Below are 25,445 nucleotides of genomic sequence, written 5' to 3' on the forward strand. Positions count from 1 at the left end.
TAAAGATAAATAGTGAGACCTGTATAAACAGGTGTACCTATTTACTTCCATATTCTTGGTTGCTAAGTTACAGATATTGGTAGGTCACAATTTTAGGGGGAAAAACCATTAGATGGAGGGAAATGGAAGAATGTGTCCCTTCCCCCAGCAGAGCCATCTGCCTATACTAGTGAAAGCTCAGGCAGATGTGATGCCTGCATTCCAACCTATGACTTAACAATGGCTTTGCTGACAGGTGCAGGCAGCCAGGAGCAGATGACAGGCAGGTGCGCGTGCCGTTGCTTACTTTCTGCAGCCTTTCCCTATGCTGTCCCGCCCTTTGGGCAACACCTGCCGCTTGTGGACACAGGTCAGCTACAAAACATTGTAAACTCTGACCGCACCCAGTATGGACTAATACTCGGCTCCTTACCTGGGCTCTACTACTTGCCTCCCAGTAAACTAAACAATCACGACTGTCAAACACACAGGCAAGATAGAATAGAGATTTAATGAGGCAAAGGTTGGTTTGTAGCAGTTATACAGACAAGTGTCTGCCCTATTCAGCTTCCAATGTATAAATAGCAGAGGTTACCACCTATGTGCAAGTATTTATCTATGGTTTCCTTGTCACATATTTTACTCCTATTAATGACTTATATCTTTTGTCAGACGGTGATATGAAATAAGATCCCTGCTTATTTTATCAGTGAACAAGGATATGTTATATGTCATTTATCAGGTGAAAATAAGTGTGCGTCACTTACATTAACTGTATTCAACTATTGTAATGGGAGTCTAAATCCACCCAACCACCTGCTATTAGACTGCAGGGAATGCTGTGCAGAGACTGGCCCATGACACTAAATATACCTGCACGCTGATGAGTAGGTATACATTTTTAAGGACGGTTGAGGACAAATTATACTTCCAATTGGCGAAATTTTATATTCTGCGCAGTGAACCCAGAATCTGGAAATAATTTCAACCAAAAAAAAAGCACAATAAACTTAATTCTTTAGACCAATGCATTCATAAATATACCAAACTTGGACATGTTCATGATTTTATTTCTTTATTTAGATATGCATTCTAGTGAATGTGTAGAGATTTCAGTTTTTCCTTTTTACCTAATATTTTTAATACGGATTTAGGCCCGATTGCTCATACAATATATTGATGTACAGCCTTTTTGCAGTATAATGTCAATATACTACTTTTAACACAAATGGTTTGCCATCATTCTCCTCACAACCCCATCCTTAGATAATATATCACTTCAAATCTCACACTGTGTGGCTTGGGTGTAGTTTCTGAGATCTGTCACTGAAGCGCCGCCAAATATTCTTAATCTTCTAATCTCCATCTGAAGAACATTGCATAAATGAAATAGTATATTCCAACGGAAGATATATCTACTCTGGTACATGCCTTTATAACCTCACTGTTACACTATATTAAGGCTTGACGGTGGCTGAGTGGGTAGCACTTCTGCCTTGCAGCGCTGGGGTCCTGGGTTCAAATCCCACCCAGGTCAACATCTGCAAAGAGTATGTTCTCTCCGTGTTTGCACGGGTTTCCTCCCATACTCAAAAACATACAGGTAAGTTGTTGAGATTGTGAGCCCCATGGGGACAGGGACAAATTTGACATGCTTTCTGCAGCGCTGCGTAATCTGTGTTCGCTATATAAATAAAGAATTATCATTATTATTATCATATACATAGGCCTTCCATATCTCCTGTCATCCCCTCAGTTCAAAGGAAATTTAAAAAAAACTAAAGTTTTGTTGCTACACAGGTCTCACTTTCTGAAACTTATAAGTCTATCATTCCTGGACAGTTGTAAAGCATATTAAATCCACATTTTTACAGTCTGACATTTGAGCAAAAGTGGCAACCTTAGCTATATGCAGAAACAACTGCTCAACCTACCCCTAGACTACTCTTTGGGTCCATTGAGAGAACGGTGAAGTTTTAATGTTTGCTGCCTCTGAAAGGCTGTGATGGACAGCACCAGAAAACATAAGAGGTTCCCAGCTGTCTTAGCAGTAGCTAACAGGTTAACAGCCATGAGCAGTGCTACTTGCCTTAATTTGAGATAGTCTCAGTCTCTCTCTCTCTCTCTCTATATATTTATATATACAAAAAAATTATATTATCATTATGAAGAGGTTAAGAAGTCAAGTAGGCCAGCCTCTCAATGGCTGACAATCCCTGCACTTTGCATGTGAGAGGTTCCCCTCAATACAATATATAATTCTACATGAAAGTATTTGCTGTCAAAATTACCTCTTGCATACTTTTCCTTTTTGTTCTTGGTAGCCACGTGACAATGTGGGAAACACTACTATTTTTTTTAATATTAGCTGGCGTGTCAGAAAATCCAGTACAATGGAAACTAAACAAATGAATGTATGGGTGGGTCCACAATCGCAGAGCAGACAATGTTAGTAACTGGCCCTGTATGCTAAAGATAAGTCATGAACAAAGACATCACCAGAAACCAATCCAAGTCTGGATAAAGTTTAATAAACAATCTCCAAGGATAAAAAACTTAGGTAGTAACCAAGTGATGACAACTTGTCTAGATCTGGCGAGATAGGAATGAACTATTTGTCACCAGGCAAGTCATGATTTATTGCCATTATGCCCACTGAGTGATTTGCCATTATGCCCACTAAGTAGGGTATTTTCCATTCAAACTCAGCTAAACAGCATTTAGAGCTCTGTTCTTCTAATTACTACTATATGGTGAGACTTTCTAGATTGTAACACTATAGAATGTAACCATGTAAAACAAAAATGTGTTTTCTGGCCCTGACTTATCAAGTGGATGCCCTATCTAGAAGACAAAAATCTGCTGACCTCTGTCAAGCTCCCTTCTTGAATATGATGCTTAACCACACGCTCTCCATTCATGTAACTAGGAGCACTAAAAATAGCTAAGGCAACTCGCAGCCACTCTGATCGCTGCTCCACTCAAGAAGTGTCCGAGATGGAGGTGAAGATTTTAGGCAAGTAAACTGTAAACAGTTCTACTCTGAATGTAATTTATAATCTCAAATAATCTCCATTCAGTTTCTTATTGAAGAAAGCACAGACATAACACTAAAACAATGACACATTTAGGCAACTGGGAATCAATTCTCCCTATAAGCTTCTTGCCAAACCCTTGTATTTTAACATTGAAAAAGTTATTCAAGAATATAAGGAAATAACTTGCTGGAAGATGCTGGCATGTTTGTGCTAGACGTGTCCCATCTTCCTCTAGGCCTTAAGCCAATACCACAGAAGATTAATGAAATGGAAAGTGGATGGAGATAAAACAAAAAATCTAAATTAATCTTCAAAAGTTATAGGACTTTAAAGAGAATGGAAGGGCACTATTTTGGCACTATTTTATGCTCTTTATAGTAGAAACACTAAATTCCGCTGTACTGCCTAGGGTGATTATTGGCTTAGCAATTGTTTCCTTAAAGGGGACCTGTCTGATTTTGTAAATTCTTGTAACCTGCTGTAACTCTTCAGAGAACTAGGAATATAGTGTCACCAGTAGGGAATGTCTCCATACTAACCAATAAAATACTTTGATAGGGTAAAAATCCAAAGAGAGATTAAGTGTCACCATCACTCCATTCAAACTCCTCCTTAGCAGATTGTAATATTGGTGAGGCTCTCAGTAAGAACTATCTTTACGTGCCGTATTATATTACTGAATAATCATGCACCATTCAGGAAAGAAGCGTACAGCAGCTTCTAAAAGGTTGAAATGTTAGGATCCTTGGTGGGGCTTACAAAAGACAAGATTCATAGAACAAGCATCCCTTATGACGGTGAGCAAAACACATAGACAACTTTCATACTAGTTTTTACAATTTGTAACTTCATGAGCAATGACATGAATTTTTACACAGATCCCAACAAATAAATGGGTCTTTTCTTTCAACGTGCATGAGAATCTTTACATAGTGTATCCATCAGTAGACCACTCAGGAGGACATCATGTAAAATTTACTGTGTATGTGTATAGTAGCTAGATCAGTGTCAAAGAGATGAAATCATCTCTAAGACTGGACCTGGACCTGTACTGCAATAGGCACATTCCCATAATCAACATTATTATTCAGCAGCTTTCATATACAAATCTATTTTCCCATAAAAGACCGCCTACATGCTCAGTAAGTAGTCTGGGGAAGGAAACACCGAGTTCTGCAAACTTTCAGTTTGTTTGGAGATGCAATTTTCACAACATCAAACAAAAAAAAACAAGATTTTGGAAGAAAGGACAGTGTGACCTTCTGTCTAGCTACCCTGTCTCCAATTCTATTCAGGAAAAGGATTTCCCACGGAAACTATCTTCCTACAGCAACTTCAGGATTTCAGCAAGCTCACAGGGCTGGAGAGAGCAAAATGCAAAATCAATTGTTTCTTTTTTTAGTGTTTCACAAGTGGTAAAACCATTGTGTATATGTACAGCTGTGCATATACAATGGCTAAGTATTGCTTCATGTCTTGTGAAGGTAAGGCAGTAGGTAGTGGCAAATCTAGAACCGGCTATACATGACATGAGTGACATCTGTTCACATCATGTTTGAGCCAAGTGCCTGTCATATGTTTCTGGAGAGGATATGTTAACAGAAAGGTTTTGTATTCCATTGAAAATAATTAGAGGAAAAATTGTGGCATTTTGGAGACAATTTTGAAATGGATATGAATTTATCCTAGTTTAGGATTCTTAGGCTTGAATTATTGTGCTGTGGTCTACTCATAGAATTGTAGTATAGCGTTATGTTCAATGTATATTACATTTCCCAGTATTATATCCTGTCCTGTATGTTACTGTACTAATCTTATTATCCTTAACTTAAAGGGAGCCTGTCTCCAGGAGCCCTATTTTGGCTCCCCCATATTCCTGCAGAGAATAGTCTATACATTATACTGGGGCATGGGCTGGCTATATACTGGTGCCTGGGCTTGCATTATACTTGGGTATGGGCTGGAATACTGGGGCAGGGACTGGCTATATACTGGGGTTGGCCATATACTGGGGTTGGCCATATACTGGGGTATGGGTTGGCTATATAGTGGAGATTTATCAGTCTGTCTACGCCAAAAAACTGGAGTCATTTGCACCTGAAATGCCATGCACCACATTTACTGAAGATTTTAGACCAGTTTTGGGCTGTTTTTGAATCCTAAAAAAAGGGCCATGTCCTCAGTAAAAGTAGGTGTGTCTGCTACAGAAATAAGCCGAGCACCACAAAATTCAGTCTGTGCACCAGAAAATCCAATATTGTGGCACAGGCAACTAGATTAATCATCCAGAATCAGACACAGATCTGGTGCAGCAGAGAACTGTCTAGTTCTAATCTTCACTGGTCTTAAGATGGACACACTTCCCAAAGGGTCAGAGTGCAATGTGAGTTCTGCACAACAAAAATATGCGCTTTAAAAATGCCAGTGTGAGAGAGGCCTAACAGTTTTAGTGACAAAGGAGACTCTTTCCTAAATATTATTATCCACCCAGAACATTTCTTATTCCATTAAATTTGAACACGTCATTACTTATTTTGGTTGCCATCACTCATGTTTGCGTCCTGTTGATACCTGAAAGCTGTCAACAACCTGATCTTGACGGATGCTATCATTAGGAGTCTGACTGACTCATAGAGACCTTAACCCCAAGTATGACACCCTGTTAGAGCTAAGCAGTGCTGAGTATTCACATAAACCATACATACAGTCATGGTCATAAGTTTTGAGAATGACACAAATATTATATTTTCACATGATCTGTTGCCCTCTGGTTTTTATGTGTTAGTCAGATGTACATAAATACAAGTGAAATCATTTTATGAGTAACAAAAGACAGTTAGAATGAGTTAATGCAGCAAGTCAATATTTGCAGTGTTGACCCTTCTTCTTCAGGACCTCTGCAATTCTCCCTGGCATGCTCTCAATCAACTTCTGGACCAAATCCTGACTGATAGAAGTCCATTATTACACAATAAATGTTTGCATTTTGTCACAATTTGTTGGTTTTGGTTTGTCCACCGGTCTCTTGATGATTGACCAAAAGTTCTCAATGGGATTAAGATCTGGGGAGTTTCCAGGCCATGGAACCAAAATCTCTATGTTTTGTTTCCTGAGACATTTAGTTATCACCTTTGCTTTATGGCAAGGTGCTCCATCATGCTGGAAAAGTCATTGTTGATCACCAAACTGCTCTTGGACGGTTGGAGAAGTTGGTCTTGGAGGACATTCTGGTACCATTCTTTATTCATGGATGTGTTTTTAGGCAAAACTGTGAGAGAGCCGATTCCCTTGGCTGAGAAGCAACCCCACAAGACTGGTGGTATCTCTCACCTTGTCTTCTCCGAACAAGCTGTTTTCCAGATGTTCCAAACAATCGGAAAGGACTTTAACCCCAGTCCTCAGCAGTCCACTCCCTGTACTTTTTGCAGAATATCAGTCTCTCCCTGATGTTTTTTTCTGGAGAGAAGTGGCTTCTTTCCTGCCCTACTTGACACCAGGCCTTGCTCCAAGAGTATCCGCCTCACAGTGCGTGCAAATGCACTCAAACCTGCCTACTGCCATTCCTGAGCAAGCTCTGCATTGCTGGTAGCCCGAGGTGGTCCTGGCGCTTGCTGGTCCTTCTTGGGCACCCTGGAGCCTTTTTGGCAACAATGGAACCTCTGTCCTTGAATTCCTTGATGATGCAATAGATTGTTGACTGAGGTGCAATCTTTCTAGCTGCGATACTCTTCCCTGTTAGGCCAGTTTTGGGCAATGCAATGATGACTGCATGTGTTTCTTTAGAGATAACCATGGTTAACAGAAGAGAAACGATGCAAAGTACCAGCCTCCTTTTAAAATGTCCAGTGGTGAGATTCTTACTTAATCATGACAGATTGATCTCCAGCCCTGTCCTCATCAACACCCATACCTGTGTTAATGGAGAAATCACTGAAACGATGTTAGCTGCTCCTTTTAAGGCAGGCCTGCAATTAAGTTGAAATGTGTTTTGGGAGAAACACAGGCAAATATTGACTTTGCAAAATGTTATAAAGAGATGATCACTCTTTCTAACATTCTGGAGTATATGCAAATTGCCATTATAAAACATGATACAGTAGACTTTGTAAAAATTAACATTTGCATCATTCTTAAAACTTATGGCAATGACTGTAGAAAAAAAATGACCTGATAATAAACCAGAATTTTGATCATAAATTGAACTTAGTGTTCAATTCCGTAAAACTACCCCCCAGTTACTGTATGAATTATGTTCTATCATAGATAAACCATTATATTTAATACTTAAAGAGTCATTTCAGAAAGGCTCTGTTCCACAGGACTGGCACATAGCAAATATGGTATAAATTTACAAAAAAGGATCAAAAAGTGATCCTGAGTTTATCCTCAATTGTGGGGAAAATATTTGAGGGGTTTACTATCCTGCAGTACATAATCTTATAACCCAGCTTTAGCATGGGTTTATGCGGGATTGGTCCTTATATGAGAAGGTAAATTCTATTCTGGACCTGAGGGAGGCTGTGGATGTTGTGTATCTGTACTTTTCCAAGGCATTTGATACAGTGCCGCATAAAAGGTTGATACATAAAATGAGACTGCTGGGATTAGGGAAAAATCTCTACAACTGAGTAAGCAATTGGCTTAGTGATAGAAAACATAGGGGCACATTTACTAAGGGTCCGCGGACCGCATTTCCGTGGGGTTTCCCGACTATTTCCGATTTGCGCTGCATTTAACAGGGTTTTTTGGTGCACGCAATCGGATTTTGGAGCAATCCCGTTGACTTTCATACGTCACAAATCGGGGGCGTGGCCGTCGGTCAACCGGACTGATTTGGACTAAGTGCAGGGTTTAAATTCAAATTGTGTCTCAAGACATGCACTCACATACACCGGTAAGAAGAAGGTGAACTCAGGTGCGCCCTCATCCGAGAAGCCGGCGTTCTGCGCATGTGAAGCTGGAGCTACTACGCATGTGCAGAACTCCGGCTTCGCGGACTAGGGTGTGCAGCTACGAGGAGCTGCTTGCCGAAGATTTCAGGGTAGGAGGAACAAAGAGGCTACTGGGGAGTGGAGTAGCCGCAACGTGTAGACTCATGTCTAGCTACTCCATGCCCCAGTAGCCGCTTTAGAAAATTTACATGTTAGGGCAATAAAGAGTTAAAAAAATAGCAGGGACGTGAGGATTAGCTCTAAAAAGGGCTATCCTCATGTCCTATACATGCACCTACCACCCGTTCTACCTTTATAGGTAGATTCGTGGTGGTAGGTTCTCTTCAACTTGATAAAGTTTATTGTTCACCACCAGGAGCCATGGGACTTATGACCAGCCAGCAGCAGGACTTCTGGGGACATCATGTGTTCTGCTGGGTTCCAGGGGATGAACGGGACAATAAAGACACAGGAAGTTTTGGGTCCTGCTGCCAGGGGGAGTCATCTGACCTGCGGAAAACTTTAACAGAGTAAGCATAATATGGGTGACCCTATTACGCTCTTATAGTTAACCTTTGAAAGTTTGGTTTAGGTGGCCAACCCCTTCAATTTTACCATACAGGAAGTAAATTTTATAAAAAAATTCACACACAAAAAAAATTACATATCTTATGTACAATACCATACTAGGAACTACTTAATAATCCAGTATGCTGCCTGACTCTCCAGTAGAGTAAAGCAGGCCACCTGAACCCAATGCTTTCTATTGTGTGTATGCTGCTTTATAGGAGTACTAATGGGTAAAGGGAAACAATAAGACATTTCCATGATTTTAAAACTACAATAATAAATTGGCGTCATTGTCTTCTAGAACAGAAACCAGAAGCAGCTGCTTCATTTCAAGAATGCACATAGAGCAAAAGAAGGAGGACAACAAAATGATGAGTGGAAACTAGAGGAGGGTGGAGTATGTCACATTGCCATTAATGCGTTAACAATAGGGGGAAAAAAGGCAAATATTGGTTGTAGAAATTCATTTGACATGTATTCTACTAACCTGTCAAGTAAATATGTAGTTCATCATATTGTCAGCCTCTAGTCTGGAGTACATCACATAAAACTAATATTCTTGTGTTATTTCTTCTCCTGACTGACCTTTCTACCATACATTGTGTACATTTTATTGGTAATATGTGCAGACCTTTCAGTGTCCCGATTATACTGCATTAGGTAAATATATGTATTCCTCATGTAATAACAATTTAGATCAACTTTTCTCATAACTTTATTTTGTGCCATTCCTTCTGGTAGGAGGTGTTTCCCTGTACAATCTGAATGTGCTCAATCATTGTCGATAGTAAACATTTTCTAGAATAATAGAGTAAAGGCATATCACAGAAATATATGAAAATATACTCCATTATTATTAATTCATTGGGGATGCTATGATTTAATAAAACTGCCTTGCCAGGAGAATTGTCAGGTGCTCTTCTAAATGTACATCTGTTGTGTCACAGGGGTAGTTTTTTTTTGCTCTTGCCAAACTTGTTCTGTTCCAATCAACATCATATATTGTTGTCAGTGAGATCACATTGGGAACAACATAATACCAGATGTTACAGATATGTTCTCAATTTCCACTTAGAGCAGGTGATAAACGGATAACTTTGTAAAATACTTTATTATGTTAAACAGCTTCTTTGTGTTTCCTGATTCTTTCTCCTGCAGTGAGCAGTGTGCAAACTGCTTAATTAAGGGAGAAAGGCAGGGTTAAAAGAACACTGGATATTTATTTAATAACGTATACAACAAAGTTTGCCATTGCCATCTGTACTACTGGTTTTATGCACATTTTATTTATAATTCAGTTACAATTTCACGTTTAAGACACAAAATATGCATGTTGAGAATATCTGTGAGTAGGTGTTCCTGGTTTACCCATGCTTGATTCTGAAGGTAGATTTCCTTTAAGAGTATTTGGACTGAAATCCCACTCTGAAGTGACCAAACTGCTCATTAGCAGAAAGAATCAAAAGGCTACACTCACCTTTGCTGAGGATTATGTGTGAACAGAGGAGATTGTAAGCACCCCCACAGTCTCCCCTCCCCGGGATGAAATGGCTGATAGCAGAGAGTAATAGATTCTATTCCCATGTACAATAGATTATAAACCCCCTGTATAGTCATATCTTCCTGGAGGGGGGACACAGAGCTGTAGCATCGGCGGAAAAAGAAGAATATCTGCGGGGGAGTGTAAAGAAGGTGAGCAGGTGTTGGTTTTTGTATTGACTCGATTATAAGTCATATACCTCATGTGTCACCCTCTTCTTCCTCACAGAATGTAAGCTCTTGTGAGAAGGGCCCTCATTCCTATAATTTCATATGACTGTTATTACTCTACAATGTCTTATTTTATTTGTATATGTTCCCCAGAATCTGTAAAGCGCTATGGAATTTGATGGTGCTTTATAAACAAAGATTTTTATTGACTGGTTCACAGCGGGCGGGTCCCGCTGCATGAAGAGGGCTCACGGGCTGAGCCCTCTCCATAGCCGGTAAGTCTTTGCTGCATATTGCCGATCTCGATGCTTGCACCGATCGCGGGTGTTATCACAGCGATCGCTGCCGGCAAAGCTGCCGGGAGCTTCAAAAAGATGGCAGCGCATGTGCGTCGCCATCTTGCCTAGGATTGCTGCTCCCCGTGACGTCATCGGGGAGTGGCGATCTGTCGTCATGACAGCCTTGGGTCTTCTGAAGACCCAAAGCTGTTTCGTTTTAACCCCTTCATCACAATGTGCTGATAGCACATTGTAATGAATGAGGAGGAAAATCCCCACATACTGCCATACTGTAGTATAGGATCGATCAGACAACCTAGGGTTAGAGTACCCTAGGGAGTCTGAAAAATTGTAAAAATAAAAAAAAGTTTAAAAAAAAAATTATAATAAAAAAACCCTCAAAATTCAAATCACGCCCCTTTTGCTAGAACTGATATAAATATAAATAAACAGTAAAAATCATAAACACATTAGGTATCGACGCGTCTGAAAATGCCCGATCTATCAAAATATACTAACGGTTTTTCACTGTGCTTAACCCTGTAACGGAAAATAGCAGCCAAAGTCGAAAATGGCACTTTTTTGCCATTTTGAAAAATATAAAAAAATCTATAGAAAGTGATCAGAAGGTCGTACAGTCGGAAAAATTATATAATTGAAAATATTATAAAATGTCGCAAAAAAAATGACACCATCCACAGCTCCGTACACCAAAGTATGAAAAAGTTATTAGCAACATTTTGTACATGAGGTTTTAATTTTTGTAAATGTATGAAAACATTATAAAACCTATACAAATTTGGTATCCCCATAATTGCACCGACCCAAAGAATAAAGTAGACATGTCATTTAGGGCGCACAGTGAAAGCCGTAATATCCAAGCCCACAAGAAAACGGCGCAAATGCGGTTTTTCACCATTTTCACTGTATTTGGAATTTTTTTTCCCGCTTCCCAGTACATGGCATGGAATATTCAATACCATGACTATGAAGTGCAATTTGTTACACAGAAAACAAGCCGTCACACAGCTCTTTACGTGTAAAAATAAAAAAGTTATACATTTTTGAAGGTGGGGAGTGAAAAATGGAAATGAAAAAACAGGAAAGGGTCAGGTCTTTAACCGGTTAATATAATTTTATGCACTGATTAGCTACTTTAGCTTTTCATGTCCAAGTCCCCCTAAAAATACTTATCAGTAAATATGTCACTTCATAGAAAACAAAATATATTAAAAGGTAGTAAACACATATAAAAAAATTTGTATGATTGCTGATTTTGACCTGAAGTGTGCCTAAGATGCAGCAGATTAATTATGAGGCGTACATGTCAGTAAAATGTGAAATTTTGTCTACCAATGTGCACAAAATGACTATAATTTATGCCGGTTTTCTATATTTTTTTTTTAAAAGAGTGTCGATAGCAGCAGAGGTCAAAAATAAATTTAAGCAAAATTGGCATTTGCCAAAATATGTAACTACTTTACTCCATAAAAAGGTCTTAAAGACCATGTTACATAGCGGTATATATATAATGAGTATTCCACCAAATTTTGTAAAGCAAAATGTTCTTTTAAATGTCTGGTCTACTAAAGGTGTCTGCAATTATACTTCATTGGTAATCCTGATTCTTGAGAGAGCCCAAAACTTTTAAAATCCAATTGTCCTACCAGTATATATAAAACTTATATAGCACACAATTATATAGAACACTATAACACTTATATAGCACACAAACCCACTGATGCACATTGAAAGTGAAGTAATATCAGGCAGTGGTAGTCGTCGGATAAGTGCTTCTGCCTCGGTAAACAAACAGTAGTGACAGGTGAAGCCACGAAACAACAAGAGCGTCTAAGTAGGTAAGTATACGGTTTTATCAAGAATCAGAGAAAAAAGTAGTGTGTCACTGACATGATTTGATTCAAAAAACATAACAAATTTTATTAATATTCAACACTGAACACAAACATGCATATAAAATCTATTAAAACTGTACCAAAGTACATGCAATTGTCTACTATGTAATGCACTATGGTCGGTGCAAAAACAAGACACCTCCTGAATGGGTGGTATCCACCCAAAACCACCCCTAAACAATGAAAAGACACATATAAAGTGCAAGTGCATCTGTCAACCTGCCATGGAAGTAAGGGTTAAGTGAATTAATGCCTACAATGTAAACATGGTAAAAAGTCGATAAAGGTAATGAGGAAGTCTGAGGAAGTCTCCAGTTGGAGACGTAACGCGTGGGGAGCCCTCCACCTCCTGATTACTCCACCACCCCGCCTGCATGCTGCTATTTCTCTGGTTTGTTTGCCAGGTCACTTGTCATATGTACTAGGGTTTGCCTCCATTACCTTTATCGACTTTTTACCATGTTTACATTGTAGGCATTAATTCACTTAACCCTTACTTCCATGGCAGCTTGACAGATGCACTTGCACTTTATATGAGTCTTTTTATTGTTTAGGGGTGGTTTTGGGTGGATACCACCCATTCAGGAGGTGTCTTGTTTTTGCACCGACCATAGTGCATAACATGGTAGACAATTGTATGTACTTTAGTACAGTTTTAATAGATTTTATATGCATGTTTGTGTTCAGTGTTGAATATTAATAAAATTTGTTTTTTGAACCAATTATGTCAGTGACGCACTACTTTTTTCTCTGATTCTTGATTTGCTCGTTTTGAGTGTGTCGCCTATTACCTCTACTTGGTGCAGTATTCTGCTGTGCAAGGTTCCATTTTCTATTGACTAAGTATACGGTTTTTTTATTCTTGTTATAGCCTGATATACAATTTTTAAAGCCAGGAACTACCCTTTAAAGGAAATCTACCACTAGCTGGTAGACATATTAAACTACAAATACTCTCTCATCTCACTCTTCCATGCTTGGAGAGCCGGTTGACGTCAATCGAGAGGTCTGAATTCACGCCTCCTGCGTGATAGATGCATCCCTCTGACATGTTAGTGAGGGAGGTGATGTCACGCAAGAGGCGTGCATAACTAGCAGCCCGGAGTGTGGGGATGAGATGTTTCTTTATAAGTTTCTTTACTAGGCAATCCTGGCGTGTCGAGCTTAGAGAAGGACACCGCCAGGTTCAACATTAAGAAGAGCGTAGGTAAGTATTTGTAGTTAATTATGTCTACCAGCTAGTGGTAGATCTCCTTTAACCTTCTGCCACCTCCAGAGTGGCATCCAAGAGGTTAAGGTGGCAAATTAATGGCCCAAGTCTCCTGAAATCTGAGGAATTTAAATAATCAGCAACTTGTAACAAAAAATAATAAAATTGTATTAAACAAAACACAGCCTTGTAATGTGTCAAAACTGTTTAAAGTCATCTGATTGTTTGTAAAATTCTGGAGGCAGGCTGGGGAGGCCCAGCGAGACGGCGGCGTGGGGCGCTGAAAGCGGCAGAGGAGGTGAGTACAGGTTTGTTTATTTTTAAAAAAATCCCTGCTCAGCCTGTCTCCAGAATTTTAAAAACAATCGGACAACCCCTTTAATATAAAATGAATCACACAGATCAATTGTTCTCAAGCATTATAGCTACTTTGTGTATTGCTTTGGAATTCTGCTCTGCTATAAAGTTTGCTTCTTAAAAGTAACGCTTTTAAATTACAACAGAAAAGTTTAAGAAAATGAACACATTTTTCCAACAAGTTTCCTCTAATGAAAATATACTAGCTTTGTTTGGAACCAAATAAGAGCTTCATCTGAACTTCAAAAAATAGTCTAAATCAAAAACCAAATATTACGCTTACAATGTGTCACACCAAAAGGTGTAATTTTGCTGTGGTCATTCAGGCATCAAAAGGACTCGATCCAGAAAGGGTTACTTGCTTTGAAATTTCAAGATGATAAAACGATTCCCCTTGCACGTGAGTTATGTTATTTTATCAAAAAATATGTGAATATGGACACATAAAGCTATAACCTGTCACACTGTAATACCCCATTACTGATGGCAGGTAAGAAGATATGACACTGTGCAACTACAGGAACAATACATTTCCCCTAAAGTCAATGAGCTTGAAAGAAGTTGGCTGAAGGTCAGGTAGGTTTGGCCTTTTGTCTGAAGGCCTGTCAGTGATTTGTACACTGTGGCTCTAATGTGCACTCCCTATTAACATCTCAATAATGGTTCACAAAATGAATGTTTGTCTATGCAAAAGTGTGCATTAGGTCAAGAGTCCACAATAAACACATGGCATATTTACACATATAACATGTTCTTTTTAGATGCCACCCGATTCTAAGGGTACCTCATCCTTTCACTGGACAGACTTTAGGACAGAAGCGTAATGACCTTTCCAGGGGAAACAGCATGGCTTGTTGAAAAGGGGGAGGCTTAAAGGACACCTGTCATCAGGTCTCTGTCTCTAGTCTTGTCACCACTACCTGTTGGAGCAGCTCACAAGGATTCCATCCCAGCCTTTATCTAGTCAATTCATACATTAATCATTGTAAAATCATCTATTCTTTAATATGTAAATGAGGCTGGTCACATGGTCATTGGCAGTGATGGCACCTCTGTTACCCCTCCCCTCTCCTCCCCCTGCTCATGTCTGTGTGTGATGTATAGTAAAGCATTGCTAGTGTCTGTGCTTTACCTGCTGACATGGTCTCCCTCCTAATACACATGTGCGAGACAGACATCAGCTACACATGTACCTGACATGTCCTGCTACACACATGTGCGAGACACAGACATCGGCTACACAAGTACCTGACATGTTGTACTATACACATGTAAGACATCAGCTACACATGTACCTGACATGTCCTGCTACACACATGTGCGAGACACAGACATCGGCTACACAAGTACCTGACATGTTGTACTATACACATGTAAGACATCAGCTACACAAGTACCTGGCATGCTCTCTCCTCCTATACACATGTGTGAGACACAGACATCAGCAACACAAGTACCTGACATGTTCTGCTTTACACATGTAAGACATCAGCTACACAAGCACCTGACATGTTCTATTATACACATGTGAGAAACACAGACATCAGTTACACAAGTACCTGACATGTTCTGCTATACACATGTGTGAGACAGACATCAGCTACACAAGTACCTAACATGTTCTGCTATACACATGTGAGAGACACAGACATGCACTAAACAAATACCTAACATGCTGTGTTCTGCTATAAATATGTGTGAGACACAGACATCAGCTACATATGTATCTGACATTTTCTGCTATACACATGTGAGAGACACATACATCAGCTACACAAGTACATGACATACTGTGTTCTCCCATACACATGTGTGAGACACAAACATCAATCACACAAGTACCTGACATGTTCTGCTATACACATGTAAGACATCAGCTACACAAGTACCTGACATGTTCTGCTATACACATGTAAGAGACACAGATATCAGCTACACAAGTACCTGACATGTTCTGCTATACAAATGTGTGAGACACAGACATCAGCTACAGAAGTACCTGACATGTTCTGATTTACACATGTGTGAGACACATACATATGCTACACAAGTATGTGACATGTTCTGCTATACACATGGCTGCATCCTGGAGCAGTTATATCTCACACACAGGCCAGCACCAGCATCTTTATACAGGCTGTCAGTCAAGAACTGGGGGGTGTGGCTGTGCCTCCCACTTATGAATAAGCTGGACGAGTAAATATGATTGGACATCTCTCAGGTCATTTGCATACAGCTTTAGGACCTGATTGCTTAAAGGGAACCTACCAACACGAAACTACCTATAAAGGTAGATCGGGTGGTAGGTGGATCAATAGGACGTGAGGATAGCCCTATATTCAAATTTCCTTATGCAGCTACTGGGGCGTGAAGTAGCCGCATCTGAGGTTACACGGGGCGTCTACTCCACGCCCCGGTAGCCTCTTTTCTCCTCCTACCGAAAATCTTCGGCGCGCAGCTACGAGGAGCTGCGTGTCCTCGTCCGATGAATCTGCTGTCTGCGCATGAACCCATCTTTAGTTATGCATTTCAGTTTGTTGAAAATGCATGCGTTTTTTAATGGACTAAAAACGGGTTCAAAATGCCACGTGTCCCACCACCCTTAGAGTTAATCTGAAATAGCTCAGAGTATACAGAGTGGTCTGCTTATAGGTCTGGACACCACTCAGATCAGCTGGAGGAAGCACACAGCTAAAATCAGCTCTAAAAGAAGAACTTGTTAGTCTTAAACTGACATAGATTCTTTTTCAAAATGATGAATATGTCACATCAAAATGCTTGTGTTGTCAAGTTCTGTTCTGTCAAGAGCCTGTGCCTTCCGACATATTTATTAAGGTTTTTAGACCCTTTTTTCCCCTTTTCCAATTTGTCCAACAAAGGTGGCCATGGATTGCTTGGGCGGTAAGTAGTCTGTGCACAGTTTAGACCACCTAAAAGCAGGTCTAAAAGTAGAACTCAACAGTCCTAAAGGAAACCTACCATTTGATTTGATGCATTATGAAGCAAACATACCTTGAGAATGCTGTAACTACATTGATGCAGGATCATATCTTGGTTAATCCCTGAGCTAAGTGGTTTTGCTGATAAAACAGATATAACATTATGATAATGAAGCTTTGTCGCTTCTATGGCTGATTCAGGGTTTCTCCTAGCACGTGGGTTACTCACTGCAGGAGAGGATGATGTAATCCCTGGGTTGTGTCTGAAAGCAGAATGAATAATTGCTGCACCATCCCCCAGCTGCTGTGTATGAGTGATCCAGCTCAAGTTAATTAGTCATGTCTTGACTAACCTTCATTTGTAATTACAAGCTGCCGTGTGTAATGTGTTTATGTCGGCCAGCCTGACTCAGCTTTCCCAAGGTCCTGAATTTTATAATTGTTTTTTCAGCCAAACCACTCAGCTCAGGGATTAACCAAGATATGATCCTGCATCAGTGTAGCTACAGCATTCTCAAGGTATGTTTGTGTTATAGTGCATTAAATAAAATGGTAAGTTTCCTTTAAACGTCCATCATCACAACGATGAACCTGTTAGAGAAAAAAACTAGTGTTGTCGGAGTCTGCGACACATTAATCTATTCATTCAATGATTTATCCGAAGGAAAGACTAAATATTGTAAATCTCAGACAACCCCTAAGTTCCTAACCATTCAATTTTGATTTCCAGAGCATGGTACATGTGAATAAATAATCAATTAAATTATTTAATTCAAATGCATTCTACATTTTTGAAGGTGTTGTCGAAGTTGTATAAAAGAATTATAAGAGCCCCAAATAGCGTAACAAAAAATATTAAAAAGTACCTTATTTTTCCTGAGGCGATCCAGCGCTGTAGTTTGCGCTGTGTTCTCAGCCTTGTTATGGGCAGGGCGGCAGAGCGCCAATTACTGGTGACGTTCTGTAGTCAATGACTAACAACATGCATCTATGGAAAGTCACCTCTCATTAAATAGTTAGCAGTTGTGGTATCTTCAGGCCCATGACAAAGACTAGGAGCAATGCGGAAGTTAACAAGCTGAATTGACTGGGGTAAAAAATAGTGAGAAATCACAGGTCTTTATAATCTGCTTCCTTCAGAACAATAAAACTTTCTGTCTGCAAAAGTTGGTGTTAATATGCTCTTCATAGAAATCTAATAGATTCAATAACTATTTGAGAACAGAAAGATAATGCTACCAACCTTACAAAGAATATATGGGTTTTGTGACAAATAATTTTTTAGGTATATTCTTGAGTTAACACCGTTTTCAGATTTTGGCATCAATAATTTCCAGACAAATTTATGGAAGTATCTCTGTGACAGAGTCTATACATAACCTAGAAGAAAACTAGAGGCCAAGATGTGTCCTGTCAACATGAGGTTAACATAAACACTTTGTAGGGTTTTCTGTTGTGTCTGTACCTGCAAGCTACTTAACTGGGATCCAGATTTCCCCGGAAGGCATAAAGCTTGGGCTAGAAATGCTTCAACGTCTGTCAGAGTCAGACTGTCCACCTGAAGATGAGGAAAGAAAACACACAATTGTTTGGATTGCAAATGGGCACCAGACAAAAGTCCACCACAGCACATTAGATTCATAGCTTTAGGGGATGGTACATTAGATATCACTAAATACAGATAAAGCAAGCAAAGCCCTTGAGGCTCTTACCTCACCTGTCCACGCCCAAACTGTCTACTATCATGAACTCTGTAAGGTAGTTCATGGGAGGAATAGATGTTGTCTGTGCTGTGCTTTGTATCATTCCTGCTTCATGGTGACCCTGATATTTAGCCAAATGACTTGTGCTTATCATATATGGTGAACATTTAAAAACTTTTCATGAACATTAGGAATTTAAAGGGTCGCCTGGACATTCCCATTTAATTGTACCCTTTCATTGCCAGGCATTTCTTGAAATTTTGTTGCATTATTGGCAAGAGCAATTTTTACCATTTCGATGAGTACAACCGAAATTACAATGGAAAGAATTAAATTAAGTTTAACTACAAGATTGTTGACATCAATTATTATATTTTTTTCGTATTAAATAGGTGTTATACTGAACGCCAGCAAACCGTATATTTTCTGAAAGTAGACACTTGCCCCATTTTCAAAATTGCATTAGAAGACATAGGCACCTTCATGCAATTTTTAGTGTATAGAGTGTATAAAAGTATTAAAGTGTATAATTTTATATAAAATGCATAAAAATTTGACTAATTGAAGAATAAATTGCTTGAAGATGACTGTCCTTCCCAGATTACTTTATCTATTTCAGACAATCCCTCTGACACTCACTAAATCCTTTTTCAATAATGTATCGGGTAATTTGATTCGCTTTCTCTGGTCCTCCTCATCCCCCAGGATAGCAAAGAACACACTGATCCACGTCACGTCAAATCCGCATACTGGATCTGTATCACAACATATCTAGTAAACTTTGGATAGGGTTAGAGGAAGCCCAAGCACCCGACCCTCTGCAATCTCTTTTCTGGATGGCCACAAATCTCAAACAGGAGCACTGCCTCTCAATACTCCCATTAGTTACGGAACAGATCCTAAGGACCCATCGAAAAATTTCCTACCGACTCACCCCAATCACTGACAACCCCGACTTTCCTCCTGGTGATTCTCCATCTTTCCTCACTCCTCTTCGATCAGACAGCAGGTTCATATTTAAGTGTTGACTCCCAATCAACCGATACTGGCATGCTCCCGATGGGATTATACACACCTTTCAAACAGATGTGTGTTGCCCCTTCGCCCACACCAAAACTGATCTTAGCAATATACGCCCTATATTTGGATAGATGGTCAGATCCTTGGGGCAAGTCATTTGAATAGTGCCATAAACTTTCCATCTCTAATAGGTCACAGGAAACCAACTAGAAGATCTTTTCAACATGGTACTGGGTATCAGACTCATATAATGTACCCCTCCTTCCCAGCAGAATGCTGGAGGTGAAAGCAGGTATCTGGCACGATGTTGCATATCTGGTTGGAGTGCGCTCTACAGCCCTATTGGAGAATGGCCATTGGGGCAGATTAATCAAGCTGTCTAAAAGTAACAATGTTCTTTGTTTCCCATGGCAACCAATTACATCTCCCCTTTAAAATATTCAAAGCACTGGTAAAATAAAAGCTGAGCTGTAATTGGTTGCCATCAGCAACTAAGAACATTCTTACTTTTAGACAGCTTGATAAATCAGCCCCAATAGGTTGAACCACAAGGTCACTGGTTGTGAATTACAAAATGACCCGGCACACCAGCTTCTATCAATGCTACCCATCTCCGTCCCCACTGCTAAGAGCTCCCTTCTGGGATTCCTTTTGATAGCAGCTCGGGCCCTGATCCCAAGGCTCTGGAAATCAACAAAATCCTCCACTGATATTCTGTGAGAAATGCTAACAATTCAGAGGATGAAGGAACCTACGGCACATACACACTCCTCAGTTAAGAGACACCTCCAGACCTGGGAACCATGGCTTGACTTTCACCGCTCCTCGGATTTTGCCTTTTGATTTGAATTAGTAAACGCCTCTATCTCCAGACTCAGTCCTTGGACGCCCCTGATGTCTTGTTCACCCCTACAAAACCCATTCCACCCTGCCACTTTCTACCCCACTCCCCACTTTTAGTATTACCCGAGTCGTCTGAAGCACTAATTGGGTTTAGATGAACCAATTGTTACCCGATGCCTTGCTGTATCTTAGCTTTGCTGCTGCCTTGTCTCCTGGCACTCAAGTTGAGACAGCTTGTTTTTCTTGTGGAGGTTTATGCACAAGACCAAATTTAAAGATAATAACACAAAGTGAGAAGATTTATATAAACCACAATACACAACATCAACAAGCATTTACACTCCCAAGAATGCTAAAACATAAACCATGCAATAAAAATATATAACGCACATATGTATATATAAGGGAAACAGTTTTTAGCTAAAAGGAGGATGTCAGTTTATTACCAGGGTTCTATGGGCACCTGCCACTAGCTGTATTTGTGAAAAATCTGGTGACAGGTTCCGTTTTAACATTCCGTACATAGATGCATGCCTCTGATGTGATGCTTTGGCTGTAGCGGTTGAGGCATCTTAATGGAGACATCCGTTACCAGCTAAAGCTCTCAGTGACAGTACCAATGAAGGAGGGGAGTTCAATAATGATGACTTATTCTATGGACAGTTCATCAATATCAATAAACCCAGAAAACCCCTTTAAGGAATGTGACACTACATACACATATACCTGTGAGGCCTCCTGCACACGACTCATTTTTTCCTACAGCCCGTAGGAAACGTGTCTAAAGGCTGTTTTTTAGGACCATGCATATTTCCCCTGTATGGCCGCAAAGTAGGCCCATGTGTATTCTATGGGAAAGTAGGCCCACAAACATAGCCAACAGTAGGACCTTCTTAGAGTTTTTTTCTAGAGGGAACTAGGCTGAGACAAGGAGTTGAGGCTGTATGTAGAATCCCTTAGAAATACTTGGAGCCTTTAGCCATATCACTTGTGGAAACAACGATCGTGTGCATGAGGCCAAACTCTTGTGAAATAAGGATATCCTGTGCACTATGGATCTTTCTGAGGATCCATACAAGAGTCGACATTACCTGAACTGACAGATATATCAACAGGCAGCAGGTAGCAGCAAGATGGCTGTCCAAACTTCTTATTCCCTCCGTCCATCTCTCCACATGGAAGCATGCCATGCATGTATAGAATCTCTGTATCTGAATGTCAGGGTTGTTAGAAAGCCAGAGCTCCCTAGCAGTTGGGGTTCCACCTATAAAGAAAATAAATGCTTTTTTATCAATACCCGAGCTTGACATGTGCAAATAAAATACATTAGCTTTAGAGTCAATAGAGTCAAATCAAAGAAAAACTGACCCTTGCTCAATTGCTGTCAATCTGCCGACCAAAGAACATGATTAAGTCTGTTTATGGCATAAAAAAAGGAAAACCAAATGTAACCAAAATGTATTAAAAATATAACTGGAAGGAAATAATATTATATAAAAGCTCTTATATAATGGTCTTGTATGAACTGTGATGGTGGGCAGAAGCTGTCACCAGCTGAATAGATATGTATGCCAAAAGCTTTACTAACAATACAATCCCATACCTGCAAGCAACCTGACCCTACCCTAAGGAAAGGTTAAAAATAGGTGTTTATTTATTTTTACGTCTGAAATACCTGGTGTCAGGTTAGTTTCATTCATGAGGCAGGCTGGGGCCACATATCTGCCTGTAACAGTGAACTTGCAAGGCTCGTGCCTTTAAGGAATGCAAACTACAATTTAGAAGACATGATGCTTTGTAGTGCTGTTAACTAAACACATAAAAAAGATCAGTTTTGACAATGACTTCATCACAGTGGATTTTTGAGTAGGTGCTAATATTCTGTCCTTGCAAACATTTTAGAATGACCTCCCTCCTCTCCCACAAGAAAAACAATAAAAAAGAAAATCATCTAATATACATGTCAGATCCAACTTCAGAATTCATTTTTTAATTTGTAAAAATTCATTTAATTTAATTTGTAAAAATAAATACAATTTCTATGAACACATAAAAAGGCAGAGAATGTATTTCAAGCATGCTTGAAAGAATTAAATAAAACTCTGAAAACAATTTGAGTTAGGCCCCTTCCACACTAGCGTTGCATTTCACGTCAGGGTGCAATGCGTGAAAAACTGACGTTTTTGGCTGCGTTTTTGTTCCATTTTTCCTTGGAGTCATTAGCGTTTTTGCGTTTTTCACGCAGGTTTTTTTTGCGTTTTCGGTGCGTTTTCTAAGTAAATGGGAGACTCGAGCATTTTTCAAAGGGACCATGATTCAGGAAAAAAATGTTTTATTTAATTGAAAAAGAATGTCTTCTGATAAGTTAGCAGATGTATGCAAACATCTACAATCTTTTCTTCACTGTTCCGCGCATATATTATCTCCCGACAAGTTAGCAGATGTGAAGAACAGTGAAGAATAGAATAAAAACAGTGTACACAGTGAAGAATAGATTACAGATGTTCGGCACATCTGCTTACTTGTCGGGAGATACGCGCGGAGCGGTGCGAACAAAATAGCATGTGAAGAACAATATATATGTGTGTGTGAAGAACACATTGCAGATGTTTCCATACATCTGCCATGTGTTCTTCACACACACATATATATTGTTCTTCACATGCTATTTTGTTTGCACCGTTCCGCGCGTATCTCCCGACAAGTAAGCAGATGTGCCAAACATCTGTAATCTATTCTTCACTGTGTTCTTCACTGTGTTTTTCACTTAAATGATCCTGTGTTCACTGTTTTTATTCTATTCTTCACTGTGTTTTTTAATTAAATGCTCGATCTCGAGCAGGGGAATTATTCATGTCACCTAGCAACCCATCCGTTTAAAACGCATTGCACTTGCAATGCTTGCGAGTGCAATGCATTTTTGATGTGTCTCCATAGAACTGAATGGGATGGGAAAAACGCGCGTGAAATGCAAAAGTAGAGCATGCTGCGATTTTGACGCGTGTCAAAACAAACGCAAGCATGCGCATGAAAAAAAAAGACAATTGAGGAAAGGCCCATTGGAAACAATGGGACAGAGTGCAATGCAAGTTCTGTGCGTCAAAAGCACGCGCAGAACTCGCGCGTGAAAAACGCTAGTGTGGAAGGGGCCTAAAGGGACATGTCAAATCTAGGCATGTCCACTAATTAGCATATATATATATATATATATATATATATACACACACATCACCACCATATACTGTACTGCTATATAATATCCCTTACATATGCATCACCACCATAAACTGCACTGCTATATAAGAGATGTGTGTGTTTAGATGTTATGTAGCAGTAGTGTATGTGTGGCTATATGTGACACAGCAGGGGTGTGTGTAATTGGTTAGGAGATATCCCTCTACTTCTTTTATCCAACATACATCTATCTCATTAGTGATTTTATATCCATGTTTCTTTTTCCTTATGTCAGATAATATTAGTAGAAAACTAAATAAAAGTGTAGCTAAACTCAGAATTTCGATAATCTAGTAAATGTCACAGGCAGCAGGAGGTCCACCAGCAAAGCCATAGTGGACTTAATGGGAGACAACCAAGGAGGGTACCATAATTTCTGTCAAGGCATGTTTCATGAGTTTTATTTTTAAAAACATTCTGTTGAAGCATGGTTGAAAAGCAATGTCTGCCTTTCATTTATTAATTTTTTATTTAAATTTTATTTACTTTTATTTATTGTAGTTTTGCTTGCCAGCTGTGCCACCCGCCAGATACATAAAGAGGAGCCGCTATCACACGCCAAATCTCCCTCCATGTCGCCAAACTGCAAACTGATTACAAGATTGTAGACACCTGTGATGTCCGTTTCCTGAGTTTTATTCAATTCTGTTGAAGCTCGGTTCCTTTCATAGTGTTCAGTTTCATAGAAATTTTTTATTATTTTTACTTTTGTCAGATTCAAGTTGGTTCTGTTGTGCGTTATTCTTTGATTAATGGAGGGGTTACAACAATTTTGTACACATTATATATTTATAAAAAGAGAAAAAAGAGAGTAGCACAATATATGACAATTCAAATAGGACAACTCGTATTGTACCTGCCAATAAAAGACAGGCTGGGTTCACACCATTGTAAGGATATATTGGGCAGATCTGGATTATTTGTGATGCTAAATCCCACAGGGATGTGTCTAAAATTGGTCTCCATAGATGAACCCAAGAGATAGTCTAGGGAATTCACCCAGAAAGTGCACAGCATCTATGGAAACACACTAGTACAGAAAGGCGGCTATAATCTACAGGATTCGTGCCTATAAGATGAGGTGTCTTTATATGAATTAATAAGGCCACACTGTATGGATAAAAAAAATCTCTTGGGGCCACTGTATTTATGCAAAATATCTATATAGATTCAATTGCATAGGGGCACCTTATAATGCAGTGGATCTAATGCATGTGCAGAAGTACAAAGCCCACAATGCATTGATATACTGGTATACCGTATATACTCGAGTATAAGCTGACCCAAATATAAGCCGAGGCCCCTAATTTTACCGCAAAAACATGGTAAAACCTATATATTTTTTACTCTAGTATAAGCCGAGTTTGTGGTTTTAGCACATTTTTTTGTGCTGAAAAACTAGGCTTATACTTGAGTATATATGGTATATTGCCTATTTATGGCCATATATGCAAATGCACTAGGGTCAATGTGTATATGCAGATCTAATCAGAGGCAGTCTATACATGAAATAATTAGAAGGGTTTTCGGAAGGAATAACAAATGGTAATAGGAAGGTGGTGAGTGTGCAAAATCTACTTTTGCACGAATTGTTATATATCTACTAATGCACTTCCAAAGGAAACACCATTATTGAAATGACGGTTGGTCTTAAAGGACATCTACCAGCAGGATCAATGATGTAAACCAAGCACACTTACTTACTGGTGTGTGTCCC

At 39.5% G+C, this 25,445-nt stretch overlaps 1 protein-coding gene and 1 long non-coding RNA gene across 9 annotated transcripts in view; one reads left to right on the forward strand and one right to left on the reverse strand.

Moving 5' to 3' along the window:
- The window catches only part of FAM120B (family with sequence similarity 120 member B), a 70,500-nt gene that overhangs the window by 34,568 nt on the left and 10,487 nt on the right, over positions 1 to 25,445 (reverse strand). For all 4 annotated transcript variants that reach the window (XM_072141104.1, XM_072141102.1, XM_072141103.1 and 1 more), the window contains exons 5-6: positions 21,586 to 21,758; positions 18,394 to 18,486 (exon numbers count right to left, since the gene is read on the reverse strand). In XM_072141104.1, the coding sequence (XP_071997205.1) occupies positions 18,394 to 18,486; positions 21,586 to 21,758 (266 nt within the window). The remainder of the gene's footprint in view (positions 1 to 18,393; positions 18,487 to 21,585; positions 21,759 to 25,445) is intronic.
- On the forward strand, positions 214 to 24,346 carry LOC140121471 (uncharacterized). Of its 5 annotated transcripts, none has more exons than XR_011854107.1 (4): positions 239 to 502; positions 8,325 to 8,478; positions 8,820 to 8,915; positions 24,230 to 24,346. It is a non-coding gene; the product is annotated as an uncharacterized lncRNA (long non-coding RNA). The 5 variants fall into 5 exon arrangements; XR_011854106.1 differs by lacking the exon at positions 24,230 to 24,346 and adding an exon at positions 14,316 to 14,394; XR_011854105.1 differs by lacking the exon at positions 24,230 to 24,346 and having other exon boundaries at positions 214 to 266; positions 8,820 to 9,256.

This window comes from Engystomops pustulosus, chromosome 3 (assembly GCF_040894005.1).
Source record: "Engystomops pustulosus chromosome 3, aEngPut4.maternal, whole genome shotgun sequence".
Lineage (NCBI taxonomy): Eukaryota > Metazoa > Chordata > Amphibia > Anura > Leptodactylidae > Engystomops > Engystomops pustulosus.